Genomic DNA, 15,685 nt, shown 5'->3' on the forward strand with positions numbered 1-15,685 from the left:
AAAGCTTGGTGTGTAATGGATAATAATTCATCCAACAAAGCTCTCATAAAGGTCGCATGTGGGATTAGATGAATCAACATGAGCCAAGCCACTCAGTATTACGGTCTGGTGGTATTACTCTTCACTTGGAAATGAGAGGTCTTAGGTTCGAATCTCGTGGATGGCGAATTCGATACCAAATTAGGTTGCCCATTGTGTGGCTTAACCAAACCCCCCCTCTCCTTAGTGTAAAAATATCAATGTATTAAAAAAAACATGAGCTAAAGCCCAATAAGAGTGATGCGGGTTTCTTTACGATATTTGGGGAATAATTTTTTAAAATTTTTTAAAGGTTTGTTTATGGGTTTTGATTTCAAAGTGCAATATTTATGAGTATTAATTTTTGGGTTCATATGTTTTATGGCTGCTGGGTTTTTTGGCTTTACCTGTATTTTGTGAGTTCTTGGGTTCTATGGCTAAGGTCAAATGTTTCTTGGCTTTGGCTTCAATTTTTTTTCCAGAAAACTATACATTGTATGCACACGAGATGCATAAAGGAGGTCAAATTGGGGTTTGTGCTCAATTATTGTAGTCTAATTTTGACATAACGCAATTAACAATGACACAAAATCAGACGCCCTATACGATTCGAACCTACGACATCGGGTTTTGGAGACTTAAGCATGCTTTGTTCATGCTTTATGCTGTGCTTCTTTTCATTTAAGAAAGCAAACATTGTTAATGTTACCAAAAACTTCTCCCTTTTCCATTTACTAACAAAAATATATGAGAACTAAATTTGAAGACAAGTAAAGGAAAAGACACGAATCTAATCCCTATTAAAAACATTTAACATATCACAAAAAAAGTTCATTTCTTGATGCCATCTACACGAATTGCAGCTACTGAATTTGTCATGGCACCAGAAATCCTAATAGGGTTAGACTGTGAAAGGACCTTGTGCACTTCCACAATCGCTGCATGCTTTGGCGGCAACATTGTCCTCATGAAGTTTTATTATTCTACTTCTAACTTCCCTATCCACCCTAATTGACCAAAAAAACCGCCAAGCTCTTTCTCTACATTTCATTACACTTACCAATTTATGAGAGAATGTAGAAGGTTGAGGCCTCTCTCTTTTTCACCCCCCGGTGCCCACACCAAGATTGCACTATATATGTATGTTGATGCTTGATGACCCTTGGAGATCGTCGTCTTCAGAGACTCAATTCCGAGTTCAGAATTATCGTATCGGAAGTACCATCGCATCCCTTATGTGTACAAGGCCTTAGGATTGTTGCACTCCCTGCACCGATCCAAAAACTTGTACACTTCTTTATGTGTCCTCTGTGAAGTCAGTGAGTTGACCCTTTCAAATCTCTGAATGCTGATGTGTTTGAAGATGCGGTCATGTTCGGCGAGTTGGTTGAACTTCTTACACACCATGTTTGCTGAATATAAGGAACGAAAGAAGCAAGAAGTAACCTTGGTGGTCAGTATTTCCATAAGAAACTTGTCCGAAAAAGATTTTATGAAAGTTGAGGTTATTGTGCCTTTCTTCATTGCTCTGCCTTTCTTCATCGTTTTGCAACTAGATGAGGTTGTTTCTGCTTGGACAAGCATGAATAAATACACCACCTCTGATGCAACTCAAAAGTCATTCATGCACACTTTCGTAATTAATTATCACAATTTCCTAATTATGCCTATTTTTTTTAAGCTTCTTGTTTGTGTATGCATAATAACCAAATGGATGAGGTGGTTGAGACTTTACAACCCAACCATGCATGCACAATAACCAACTGTCATCACTCTTAATTCAGACAACCCTCGAGAACCCAACCACACACCAAACCCCTTTGAAACCCAAAATCCAACATCTTGTATATACTAATAACAATATACAAGCACAGGGAAAAGGAGATGACAAATGTGAATGTCATGTGCATATCGTGTACATATCGTGTACAATTTCTTTCATATTGAACGAAGACTTGTAATTTACAAACATTTTCAAACAAACACCTATTCCAGATCAAATTCACAAAAATTTGCAAGTTCATAACAAAATTAACAAATATTGAGCATTCTGTAACAAACCCACAAAGCCAAATCCACCCACAAAAATTAAAACGCAAAACTCTAAGAACGAAACCCAGAAATCTAAAATAACAAAACCCATAAACAAATAAAGATTTCTAGAACACATTTTGAGCCCTCTCTTCCCCAGCCCTCTTTTGTTTGACTTCTTATCTCTACAAATTCAAAAAACTTGATTGAACAAACAAGTAATTAGTTGCAGAAATTGAGACAATGAACGAGTTAGAGAGAGAAAGAGATGAGAGAGAGACAGACGAACCTAATGTTAATAGAAATATGGCTGCCGAAGCTTCACTGGCCGAAAAGGATGGCACTTTCTAGCCAAAACACAAAATTTAGTACATATATCATATCTTTAAGGATGGAACATTGATGCAAACAAGAAACCCTCACTCGAAGCTTCACTCTCAACTTCTCTCTATTCGAAATCGGAGATTAGAGATCTGAGCTCAACCTAGAAACCCAAAGCTTACAGAGCTCTCTTGGCATCCTCTCTTCCAAATGAGAAAAATGATGACATGAGCTGAGGATTTTTAGTATTTATGTGGGATTTTAGCAATTTTGGTTTTGTGCATGGTGTGCATGGCTTGTACATGGCCGGTTTGTCATATTTTTGTCCCAATATTAAGAAGTTGTCCTATTTTAGGGTATTTTCCTAAAAACTTATACAATATAGAATATGTAACGCTTTGATTTGAGATACATCCAGAATCGATACATGACACAAGGATGTAGGGGTTCGAGGAATACACAATATAAAAAGGAATGAAGAAACTCAAAATAAGGTATGCTAGTGGGGTCTCTTCCACAAATATGTACAACAAAATACATATAACTTTGACTAGGGTATTTTAAAATTTCAGCCATGCCCCTAATAGATTTGTTCAAAACTATACCATCTATAAAAACTTCAAACTGATTTTAGATCTAAAAAAAAAACTAATTTATGTAAGATTAAAATTCATGCAGTCTTCAAGATCAATTTCAAATTTTTCTGCACTTCTACAAGATCAGTTTCAAATTTTTTTTGTACTTAAACAATATCAGTTTTAAAATGGTTGCACTTCTACAATATTAGTTTCAAAATTTCAGCAATCTTACAAGATGAGTTTCAAAATTCCATCAATTATGCAATATTGGTTTCAAAATTTTTGCACTTCAACAAGATCAATTCCAACACTTTTACAAGAATAGGTTCAAAATTCTAGCATTTTTGCAAAATTAGTTTCAAAATTTTAGTAGAATTAAAATAACAACCATGACATCGCCTCCCACATGAATAAGGTTTGTTCCTTTAAGAAATAAATTCAAAAATTTTGTCTCTCTCCAAATTATAGACATATAATATGGTTTTATATGTAATTTGTCCCTTTCTTCCCTAACGTCCCCCCCCCCCCCCCCAAAAAAAAAAAACAAGTGCCTTCATCCTTCATCCTCTTTTCTTTTGTCATAGTTTCAATGCCCAAAGCCTCATATTCTCCAACACCTTCCAAAAACCTTGTCTCCTCAATCGACCCCACTCACTTCTCCTCCTCCAATCTCTATCGTTCCTGCCCTCCAACACTTTTCTTTTTCTTAGCAATGGCAACATCATTTTTCACCGAATACCAACCTACTCTTGTGAAAGTCATGACGACACCTAACTCAAATCTGGACGTCGACGAGTGAATATGTCTGTTTATGTCTTGGTACGAGAGAAGATGGATGTTTGTATTTCGATAAAGAGGAGAATTGGTGTGTTTGTGTGACAACCCATCCCTAATTTTACGATTTTATAAATTTTAAAATGTAAATTTACGAGAATACCTTAGTGGCGAGGGTATTGATTTTCGTTGATCGCTAGTTCATGACGCGTATGAACTATTACCTTACTATATTTCAAAAGTATGTTAGTATGGATTGTTATTTATTATTTCATTTCATATTATTATTATATTTATTATCAAGGGTGGTTGGAAAAGAAAGGGAAAAAAGGGGGGCTGCCTGATGGCAGCGAGGAAAAAGGAAATGAAGAGGGAACCGGAGAGAGAAGGGAGGTGGGACGAATCAGGGGAGAAGAGAGGAAGCAGGAGAACAAATTAGAAATGGGAAAAGGAGGGAAAGGAAGGAAGGTGAGAAGGAGGGGAAATTGAGCCTCCTCCTTGACCCGCGCGACCCGGCCAAGCATCAAGGCCAAATTCGTTCATTTTCCGGCCAATTTCCGGTGAATTGTGTTGAACCACTACCTAGAAACACCACCCTAGCCCTCCCTCTTCCATTTCCACCCAAAATTAGAAAGAATTTGGTGGTATTTTGGAGGAAAAACGGACGGTGGTCAGTGTGGGTGTATGGTGGCAATCCACAAATCTTGAAGCTAACTTAACCAATTACCACCACCTTTAGGCTCCCCTCAACCTTAGGAGCAAAGCCCAAGCAATGTTTGAGGCATTGGAGTGACTTTGGATGTCGAATCGAGCACACCCACATATAGGGTTTCCGACGGGTTTTAGCAAAATTGGGGCTTTTCCCAACCAAATTGGCCTTGGTCACAGGTATGAAAGTTGCCTTACTCATTGAGATCTTCATTTATGTAATTTTTGAGAATTTTTATAAATAGTTCAGTTTTCCAGCGAGCCGGGGCGGCCGACCGCCACCCGCGGCGGCAGGTGCGACGGAGCACAACCAGGGAGCCGACATTGCATTTTTATGTGAATTTCGTTATTTTAATTATGCTTTTGAGACCTAGCTGCTGTGGTTTGAATATTAATATGATTGTAGTATATGTTGGATTAAATGAATATATTCGAATTTGGTTTGAATTTTGGAAATGTGAACTACGAATGGCTTGATCTCTGTTTAGGGTACATAGGCAGTCTAACGAGACGTTAGATGCAGCCATATAATAATTGAGACAATAGCCTTGTTTGGGGAATTGAACAATATGAGGGACATTGGTGGAAAATGTGAGATTTAACCTTATGATTTGGTGGCTAGATGTTGGTCATAAATCAATATGTGAGGAATCAAGGAAATGAAGTAAAGAAACATAAGTAATGAAGGTTAATTAAATTATCTAGTTGAGCTTATCACCGATAATTATTTCCAAAAATAAGTAGTTCGGTAGTAGAGCGTTATAGATTGTGCATTTTACGCCATATTATATATACTTGAAATGCTATAGTATGGGTGAGTTTTAGATTGCATCATGGCATATCCATAGGTATATTACCGGCACTTAATTATTGTGAATGCTTTGAAGTGCGAAGGTGAGCGCAAAACGCACAGGTAAGTTCAGGTGAGTATATGCTGTGAAATGTGAGATGTATGGTTATGATTACATTTTATTTGAAATGATGGGGTTATGACATGGCGATATTTATGCTTTAGGAAACTCCGACCTTGTCGTACAGGTTGCAATGATAAGCAACTCCGATACTGTCGTATAGGTTGCCCATGAGTTGTACATGTTATAATAGATGTAGTTAAAGCTCATAAACCTGCACCCTGGTGTTAGTGCTCCCGCTCGTGGCTAGGGCATAGTCCTTCGCGTGATGTTCACCTTATGCACCTTACGCTCACCTTGAATCCAAGGTAGGTGCACAGGCCTATCGTACAGACCACTATACGTGGTTCCAACTCGTAGGTGACCTGCGATTATTCGCACAGTCTTCACGTGATCGTAGCACTTGAGCATACTTATTTACACCCAGTCATGTCGTACAAACCACTAGAGGTGGTTCCGACTCGTGTGCAAGAATATTTGATGAGCTATTGATTCAGCCGTATAAGCCACAATAGGTGGATCCAGTTGACATACCCTTTCATATTGATTTATTTCACCTGGGTTACTTATTCTTGTTGAGATATGTGACATGGCATAACTGTGACACTGTTATTTTGGTTATGGTTTTGAGTTATAGCACGCCCGTTATTTCTGGGAAATTATACAGGTGTTACGGTGAGGGGCTACTGCCTTTGGTAATTGGTTTGAAAAGTTTTGTTTCACTTACTCACATTTTCTATTTTTGCATCATTCCAGGTTCTAGCAGCAGAGTTTCGTATCGACGAGAATTTGTGGCATTTTCCAGTACAGATGTCTTCTTAGGATAGTATAATCATTATCTTACCTTATTGTACTATACCTATGCTCTGTATCACGCGTGAAATGGGTCTAGACCCGCTCACCACGCACTCGTGTACTTAGGCACTTTTTAGATTTTAATTTATTCACATTTTATACATTATCACACTTTATGGCTTCGTCACATTTCAGGTGTCGGCTAGCACGCCTTGATTTGGGGTCTTAGTGGACATTCCGGGTCGGGGTGTGTCAATTTGGTTAGCATGATAATAGGTGTTTGGGTGATAGTTTCATTTTATACGCATCATAAATCTAATGGGCCACAAAGGAAAGTCAACAAATTGGGTATTGAACCATGTGTACCCAAGTATTATCCTAAACAATATACTTAAAAAGTAATACAATATCAAGAGTGTTAAAATTTAAAAATAGTTATATGTTGCAAGAGGCAAAATTTAGCATGATTGGAAAACAAACAAAAATTTACTGAAGGGCTATGTTTAGCTCTATGTGACTGGAAACGGTCAGAATGAAGACTTTTTAGCCAAAATGGTCCCTAAGATTGACATAACTCTTCACTTTGGTTTGTGAGATTCAAAATTGATAGAACTGACCCCTAAATTTATTGGCATCAATCATTTTGGTCATTCCGTGAAAAATCTCCTTTAGATAAGGAAAATTTGACAAAAATACTCTCAATTTTTGTCAAATTATTTTGGGAAATGCCTCAAAATGGGACAATTTCTTAATCTTGGGACAGAAATAGGACAAATATGCATATGCAATGCGCACGCGATGCACAACAATTGGACATAAATAGGATTTTTTCTTACACCTTGCAATGACCTAATTGCCCTTGTATTTATATGGGTTAATTTGTCAAACCAAGTCAGCATTTCTTCCTCCTTATTTAAAATTATGTGGCACCCAACCCTTAGCTCTACCCAAACTGTGCGACCCTCTTCCACCCCATTTCTGACCAACGCAACCTTTTCCACCCCATTTTCGGCCAACGCGACCCTTTTCCACCCCAATTTCCAACTGACGCAACCTTTTCCATCCACTCTATATATTTAGAAGGTGTTGTGCTATGCATTTGCACATCTTTTTGAAATAGTTGTTTCCACTCCAGCATTTGCACATCCTTTTCAAAAGATTTCAATGACAAAATCCAAAAAGAGGTACGGTTTGAAATGAAATTTAATTATTTGAACCTAGGTTTTGTAAAATTGGGAATTTTGGGTTTTGGGTGTGAATTAGTGTTTTGTACAGTTAAGTTGTTTGATTTTAATTTTTGTTGTGCATGTGGTTTAGAGGTTGGTGGAAATTAATTGATTGAAACATGTTCATCAATTTGTGCATACTGCGTGCATAATCCGTGCATGTCTATATATTAGGCACGCTTGAATTTGGGTTATGAATTCGTTGAATTTATGCATACTATGTGTATATTCTGTGCATATCCTTTTGATATAGCTGGAAATATTCAATTGAATTTTGTTCATGAATTGGTAGATAGTATGTGCATATATTGTGCATATCCTGTGCATGCGTTGATGTTCACCATACTTGTATTTGGTTGATGAACTGGTTTAATTTAGGTAGACAATATGCATATGATGTGCATATCATGTGTGCATGCTTATCTTATTTAATTGATTTGCTTATGTTCTAAATATTGCAGGTCCAAAGTCAAATTTGCATCTCTAATAGAACTTGTGTGTCCACTGGATGAGGTGTTTCTTGCAACCATTTCTTGTCTGTTATGTGCCTCAAGGTGTCTAGGTAATATTAGAGGCCGATTTACAAAGGATTTACTGAACAAAATTGAGGCTTCGTGTGACATCCCACATCGCCCAGGGGAGTGGATCATGTAGGCCTTATATGTACATGCCCATCTCTTCCTAACACAATGCCTTTTGGGAGTTCACTGGCTTCAGTGTTCATCGGAACTCCGAAGTTATGCGAGTTCGGGCAAGAGCATTCCCAGGATGGGTGACCCACTGGGAAGCTCTTGTGTGAGGTCCCAGAAACAAAATCGTGAGGGCATGGTGGGGGCCCAAAGTGGACAATATCATGCTACGGTGGAGTCAAGCTCAGGATGTGGTGAGGGCCCAGGCCAGGATATGACATTTCGTGTTTTGGCTATTTGGTTGATGTGAATTGGTGACTAGTTCAGGCAGCTCACCCACTATGCTATCTTTAGGGTTATTAAGGATATAGTGAGTGATGATTCCGTCTTCTTCCATTTTGGGGAATATGTCGCGACTTTCGGGAGCCACGAATTTTGTTTGGTGATGTGACTCAGTTTCGGAGAATTCCCCTTAAAAAATAAGGATGATGAATGTCATCTTAGAGACATCGATTTTAGGGGGAAGAAGAAGATAACCTTGAAACAATTGGAGGAGCAATTCAACGTGTGCCAACTTCTAGAAGATAGGTACAAGTTTGGTCTAAGGTACTTCGCCCACTTTGTTGTTTTAGGCAAGGAGAAAGAGTCAGCCATTGACCACCACTTACTTCAGTTGCTAGAAGATGAAGAAAAATGGGAAAGATATCCCTAGGGAACTGCATCATTCCAAGTGTTGATGCCAAGCATATTCATAAATGCTTTGACCTACCACAAGGTTGTTAAAAAAAAAGCTATAAAGAAATCGAGGGGTAAGATCAGGGACTCCTATAATTTGAAGGGGTTTCGTAATTTCCCTTTTATTTTGTTGTTATAAGTTGAACGTACTTTTGCATTCGTTTTTTGCTGCAACTTATTGACATTATCACTTTAAATATTGTAGATCTGGTTTTTTGAAACATCGTCGTCCTTCGGGTCGAAAAACTATGCGAAGGTGCGCACGGAAAACCTTCAGTTATTGCCCCAGATTTGCTGTTGGGACACCTACCTAAATCCGTCTCATCAGAAGCTGAAAAGTGGTTTTTTTTGCTAAAAAAATGGTATGTGTTTGTTCGAGTTTTAATAAACTTAGTGAATTTTGTATTACGAATTGGGTGTACTTACGTAAGCAATACCGATTTTGTCAGATGCAGGTTGTTGTCCACCATGATTACTCCAATCGAGGAAGAAAAGATGGCACCTCATTGGAACATCATGTTTGATGATGTTGAGGCTAGTACAGATGCAACACCGAAGGACGAAAGTAAACGTATTATGGATGCTGATCAAGACGTTGAGGCCGCGCCTTCATCTGAACCTAAAGGGAATGTGAAGAAAGGATACCACACGCGCATAGAAGCGTTGCCATTGTCGTCCCAGTCAGCTGTGAGTACATAAATCCTCGTAAATTGTAGTTTGAATTTACACGCGTGCATGGAATGATGTTGACCAAGTATTCATCCTATGTCATGTGAATGACGACCACTGGATGTTGGCTGATGTCTATCGTCTACTTTGCACGATCACGATTTACGATTCACATTGGTTAAGGTCATAGTGGTAAAAAATGAAGAAACAACTGACTCATATGTGTTTTGTAATACCCCAACTTCTAAAGGTGAAGAGATTCCAGGCTGCATGAAGCGATTTGAACCTAACCTCAAAAGCGATGGATAAACCGTTTAAGATTTTGGCGAGGGCAAACTGCAGCCAACAGAAGAATGGGTATGTTCCTTTTGTACTTATCTCAAACTTAATTGTAAATGTCTTCAATATGTACTGTGTTGTAACCTAGAGTTGTCATTTTCTAGTAGGTCGGACTGTAGAGTTTTTTTAGTCAAATTTGCTGACTACCTATCATCGGGCTTAGAAATTGACCACGTACAACTTGAGAACTTGCCTTTTTCATACTAAAGCTTTCCATCAAGTTCATCAGAGGTCGATGAATTTGTGTGAATCATTATGTGGACACCATTTATTTCAGTAGTTTTATTGTTATAACCAAACAATTGGGTTACCATCCTAATCATAATTTTAGTACTTAGTATGTAATTGTAATTTTAGACAAATTTGGCATTTTTGTTTCAGTATTCATTATGTACTCTTAATTTTATTACTTAGCATTCAAGGGCCTTTTGTTGCCATTAGTAGTATTTAGCTTGTTAGTCTAATTTTAGTGCACTTTACAATCACATGGTTTCTGTTTGAGCATGTAATCCTTATTTTATTACTTAGCATTCAAGGGCCTTATGTTGGCATTTGTACTTCTAAGGCTTCCTGATGCAACAATGTATGTGAATGTTCTGTTCATTTCATGTGTATAACGTGTACATGCGATGTGCATCACTTGAACATATAATGTCCAGTACCGGTTATTGTATTGTATGTAAAAAAAACCAACATCGGAAACAATAGAGGAATTCCATTAATATACGAAGATAACATTGAGCTAATTAAACATTAAGGTCCTTCTTATTTATGACAAACCACACACAGAATGTTAACATATAACAAAATACGAAGGACCCACAAAAGACTTCAAATTAACTTCAAATTAAATTATACCTGGCGAGTGGCCCCAACGGCAAGTGCCTTGTAGTAGTCAACGGTCGACCACTTCCCATTGACCTCCACTTTCATTGCATAGTGGCGAAATATCTGAAATCCCTCACTAAGTCCTGATTGTGGCTATTTTAATAATTTTGATCTTGTGCATGGTATGCATGGCTTGTGCATCGCCAGTTTGTCCTATTTCTGTCTCAAGATTAAGAAATTATCCTATTTTAGGGTATTTCCCAATTATTTTGGCCTATTGTGTATTAAATTGCGGGTATTTTTGTCAGTTCAGTCTTATTTAACAAAGATTTTTCACCAAAAGACAAAATTAATTGAGAGTAAACAAACCCAGGACCATTTCTACTGCTTTTAAATCTTTAGAGATCAAAGTGAAATTATGCCAATTTTAAAAACTATTTTAGATAAAAATAAAAAAAAAAAAAAAAAAAAAAAAAAACCAATTTGTGACGGAATTGGGTCAAACGACGTGTGGAAAACTTTTGTATATTTTTTCATTTTTTTTAAATAAGGAGAAAAACTCTTAAACAAAACAATTGCTGCTCGCTGTCTACCGTCCGTGTGTCTTATTAAGCCCTCACAGCGATAATTTGGAGGGGCAACGCCATGGCTCACGGTGGCTACAGCAAGCGGCGGGTGAACCCCGCCGGACGTCGGTCCAAGTCGGCCTTGGGCCCGGAGAAGAAGCCCAAGTCCGTCACCCTCAAAAACCAGATTCGCTCCATCGAGCGCATGCTCCGTAAGGTACTCCCTCGCTCTTTCTTCCCAATCTCCACCACTTTCAGTTTTCCGTTATTCCATTTCGATTTTGCTTCAGTTGGGGTCGATTTTAGGGTGAGGGTTTGTGTGGTTTGGGGGGTTCAGTGACTGAACTTCAGTCACCTTGGAGTTCTTTGCTAGCCCTGTTGCGTGTATCTATATAGAGAGAGGAAACTGTATACAGTATTCTGAATTTCATAGGAATTTGAAGTAATTGGAAAATTTCTGACCCAATACCGCTTGGATTAGTATTCTGTCGATTTTGTAAGATTATAAATTTGTAATAGTAAACTTTCTGGTTTTATCTATTGATGAAGTGATAATCATTGTGAAGTGTGGCCTAACACGGCGATTATTGTTCTAAGAATCTACCAGCTGAAGTTAGGGAGGCTCAGGAAAAGAAGTTGGAAGGATTCAAGAAACAACAGGAGATTCATTCCCGTCTCGCTGTGGAACGCAAAATATTTATGCGTGACAGGAAGATAAAGTTTTTTGGTACGGATGACCTGATTTTGTTTGTTACTTTAGTTATTTTATAGGTGAATTCTTGTATGATTTGCGGCTTAATTGCATCCGTGGTTTGTGTTTTACTCGAATGGTGAAAATAGCATGTGCTTTTTGTAGAAAGAAGAAAGATAGAGAGAAGAGTAAGACGCCTGGAGAAACTCCAACGTGCTTCATCGGGTCAGGCACAAGACGCAGAGGTTTCTGTGAACCTTTCGAAATTGAAAGAAGATCTTGAATATGTTAGGGTAAGTTATGCAATGGTCCTTGGTCTATTTCCTTTTATGTGGATGCGGGGATATGGCATTTGTATTGGGAATTTGGTTTTTTTTTTTTTTTCTGTCATCAGAGTATCTTAAGCTGATATTGGACTTGAAATGTGAATTTCTACTTCACTTGCCTTACTAGAGAAGAGCCGAATGTTTTTTACTTTACTTGTTATAGACTTTAAATTGTTTCTTGAAATAACATGGTACTTGTTTCCAATAATGTTGAACTAAAAGGCTGATATTTTTTGACCACCAGTTCTTTCCCAAGACCGAAAAGTATGTCTCTCTATTTACTGGAGGTGAAGATACAGATGTGATTGATAAGAGAAATAAGTTGCGAAAGCAGATTAAGGCAAATATAGTTGCTGCAGCAGCTAGCGGAAAGGATTTGGAAGGTATTTCTTTTATGCTTTACTTCCACCAGAATTTTTTCTCGTAGAGTTATTCTTTATAAGATCAGGTCAAACATTCTCCATATAAGCAATAACTACCTGATGTTATACATCAATACATAGTTTTTAGTATTCTAAAGTTGTTTGAGGGTGAAAACCTAACTTCGTTGAGTCTTCTCTGAATGCTCATTAAAGGGTCTATACCGCTTAAAAAATGTAGGATAAATACCTAGCAAAACGTCTAGTCTTCAGATGAAATTAACCGTACAGTTAATAATGGCTGCAAGATAACCTATCAAACAAAAGCACTTGCCAAATTATTCTTTCCGCATTCCTGCCAAGCTAGATGCTTTATCTTTTCTCTCCAGGAGGCTTGTTTTACCTTCCTTTTCTTCTTTTAATTATCAATTATGAACATGATCTGAGGGTTACAAATTATTGAACTATTTTATTACACTGATATGAATGCTGTCTATTTTTGGACTTCCTACAGAAACAGGGAGTGAGGATGATGGGCTTCTGGATATGAGCGAAGATGATTTCTTCCTAAATGGGAGTTCTAGTGATGAAGCAGATGCAGATGATGAATGGACAGATAAGAGTACAAAGTATTTTCCAACTTGTTCTGTTTGTAGTTTATTGTTTTTTTTAGCAGTAAAATTGTTTCTTACACTAATAATTAAAATTGAGAGTGAGATGTCATAATTTGTTCTTGAGAACTTTTTGTTTTGAGATAGGGTTATATGTTTGATTTGTTGTAATGGACTGTGTTGATATTCCCTCATTGATTGGTTAGTTGAACTTGCAGTGTAAGTTCCCGTTCATCAAAAAAAAAAAAAAAACAGATTTATATAAAAAGGTGGAGTGGAATAGAAAGCTTATAGCACAAGCCCACTGGTTATATATTACTTGGCAAAGCTAAAAGTTAACAGAACCTATATGAATTAGTGTATAATCTGTTGTTTTTTTTTTCATGTACCTTGCCTATTTATTAAAAATATGGTCCGTTTTGATGGAAGTTGCATCAAAATTCGCTATCTGTTTTGCAGGGAACCGGTGTCCAGTGCTTCAGGAAAAGCAACTTCTGGCATGTCCAGTGATGAGAGAAATCAGGTTTCCCATCTGTTGACTATTGTACTGCTGTGATTAAGTATATGTATTATCGATTGTTTATATTTCTGTTGCCTCACCTGAATTTCTTAAATAGCGACAGATTTCTGCTAGAGCTTTGATGCCTCCTCCCCGGCCGTCCAGCAATTCTCGCCCAAGTTCTGTTCGTGCTCAGTCAAGGTTTGGTCCTTCATCAAGCAAAAATTCCTCAAAAAGCATTGCTGAAATGGCCACATCAAGCGATACATCAAATAGCAGAAGTGGAACTTCCTTCAATACATCAAATAGCAATACATCAAGTGGCAGAAGTGGAACTTCGTTCAAAGCTAGGGGATCCTCTAATTCAACTGCGGGTCAAAGTAGTAATTTGAGCTCCAACTCTGACGCTCATAAACCCCGTAGAAAGAGGAGGCCAAAGAAGAAAAAGCAGCAGGTTCGAGTTACTTGTTAATGTTAGATGTGTTTAAGTTTTGCATCTGTTCATGAGGTCTAGTATTTTCTTTTGGAAATTTGTTACCATGCTTTTAAAAGTCTGTCTAGTAATATATCTCCTTATGTGAAGAAAAAAACTTGGAAATTGCTAATGGTCTTGGTATAACCTACGGCTACTTGGTTTTAGTATCTGTTTTCATTTTTTATAAGAATATGCACCTCTTTTCATGCTTCAGCTACAGAGCTCTTTGACAAGAGCTAAAATGAGTACCTGCGCTTTATCTGACTCTTGGGGTATAGGTATTGGCCCTGTTGCATCAAGCACACATATATAGCACTTACTACCCACGCGTTTCCATGGACCATGGATGATAAATATATGCTATCAGTGCACAATTACCGGGGGATTTGGTGTTCTTGCACACAGAGGGTCAAAATTGCCTGTTAGGATAGGAAGTGGCCGCATTCCTTTTCCTGTGATTTATGGTGTTCATGTGCCATATTATGGGGCCACATTAGAAATCTCTTAAGGTGTTGATTTAGGTTGAATTGATGTACGTCTGCGGTTAGATAGGCATAAGAGCAGTGGCTGGGCATTTTTTGGCTAACTTACAGAAGTTGGATGTATATCTCAGCCCGATTGATTTGAGCTAATTATTCAAGCCGAAAAACTGAGTATAATTCAACTATGGGCCATTATTGTTTGTATATTCTTCATTTATTTTTAAGTAACCATACTATGCTAAGTGGATTTCTTCAATGAGTAGAATCTTAAAAGTCACACAAGGCTACCAGGTATGGGTTATGTTCAATATCGTGAGTGCTGTGCTTGCTTTTATTTATTTCAGAGCCAATTTTGTACTTGCTCTTCGTAGTGGTCAAAAGTCTGATTGATACTAGCATTTTTTGTACAATTGATGTGATTTATCAATGATTTAATGCGGTTGGTAAATTCCTTTTCATAACTACTTATATATTTGCAGGGATGAGTGGAAGTTGCTTGGTGCCGATGAGACCCTTTGCTTTTAAGGATTCGATCACTTGAGTTGCTTATGCGGAATTCTTACAGCTCCGTCTTGACAATGAAGTTGGAAGGCGGTGCCTACCGCTCTATGTAACAATTAGTCTTAACTCCATGCCTACTCACTCCGAGCTTGGTTTGATTTATTTTGAGAATTTGTACAAACTTGTGATGTAGTGAGAATCACGAAATCCCTGGATGGTACGGCAAGGACTTCTTGGTGCTGATTGAGAAATACATATTGGAATTGGATGGTGCCCTAGTTTATGTACGTTAGTGTTTACACTTGATTGCTTTTAAAAAACCGTTTTACTCTATGACGTGCTTGCCTGGGCTTGTTTTTTCTTGCGTTTTGTTCGTATCCGGCTTCTCTTTATGCGGCCGACGACAAATGTAGGCCGTGGCATGATAGCATAGTGCTCATGTATTGTTTTGTAAGGGAGAAATTGAAATCATATATTGCTTGTCTCGAAAACTACGGGCTTGTTTGGGAGATGAATAAAAGCATTTTTTAGAAGAAAAAAAAAATCACTTTTAGAGAAAATGTTTTTGAAATCAAATTTTAGTAATAATGCAAGTTAATCTTGAAAAAAGTTC

The 15,685-nt window shown here is 37.7% G+C and overlaps 1 protein-coding gene across 2 annotated transcripts; it reads left to right on the forward strand.

Annotated features, from left to right (window-relative positions):
• Positions 1–11,072: 11,072 nt before the first annotated feature.
• On the forward strand, positions 11,073–15,359 carry LOC137731405 (uncharacterized). 2 transcript variants are annotated; one of them, XM_068470514.2, is made up of 8 exons: positions 11,073–11,345; positions 11,726–11,855; positions 11,985–12,112; positions 12,390–12,528; positions 13,019–13,133; positions 13,575–13,638; positions 13,739–14,068; positions 15,051–15,359. In XM_068470514.2, the coding sequence occupies exons 1-8, from the start codon at positions 11,208–11,210 to the stop codon at positions 15,054–15,056; spliced, it is 1,050 nt and encodes a 349-aa protein (XP_068326615.1). In that variant the 5' UTR covers positions 11,073–11,207; the 3' UTR covers positions 15,057–15,359. The 2 variants fall into 2 exon arrangements, with proteins under 2 accessions (XP_068326615.1, XP_068326614.1); XM_068470513.2 differs by having other exon boundaries at positions 11,075–11,345; positions 13,733–14,068.
• The last annotated feature ends 326 nt before the right edge of the window (positions 15,360–15,685 follow it).

This window comes from Pyrus communis, chromosome 16 (genome assembly GCF_041283825.1).
Source record: "Pyrus communis isolate YQ-2024b chromosome 16, ASM4128382v1, whole genome shotgun sequence".
Taxonomy (NCBI): Eukaryota; Viridiplantae; Streptophyta; class Magnoliopsida; order Rosales; family Rosaceae; genus Pyrus; species Pyrus communis.

Coding starts and splice junctions, on each gene's coding strand:
- LOC137731405 (XM_068470513.2), top strand. CDS start 11,208: ATGGCTCACGGTGGCTACAGCAAGCGGCGGGTGAACCCCGCCGGACGT. Junction 12,113..12,389: donor AAGATCTTGAATATGTTAGG/GTAAGTTATGCA, acceptor TTTGACCACCAG/TTCTTTCCCAAGACCGAAAA. Junction 13,639..13,732: donor CCAGTGATGAGAGAAATCAG/GTTTCCCATCTG, acceptor TTTCTTAAATAG/CGACAGATTTCTGCTAGAGC.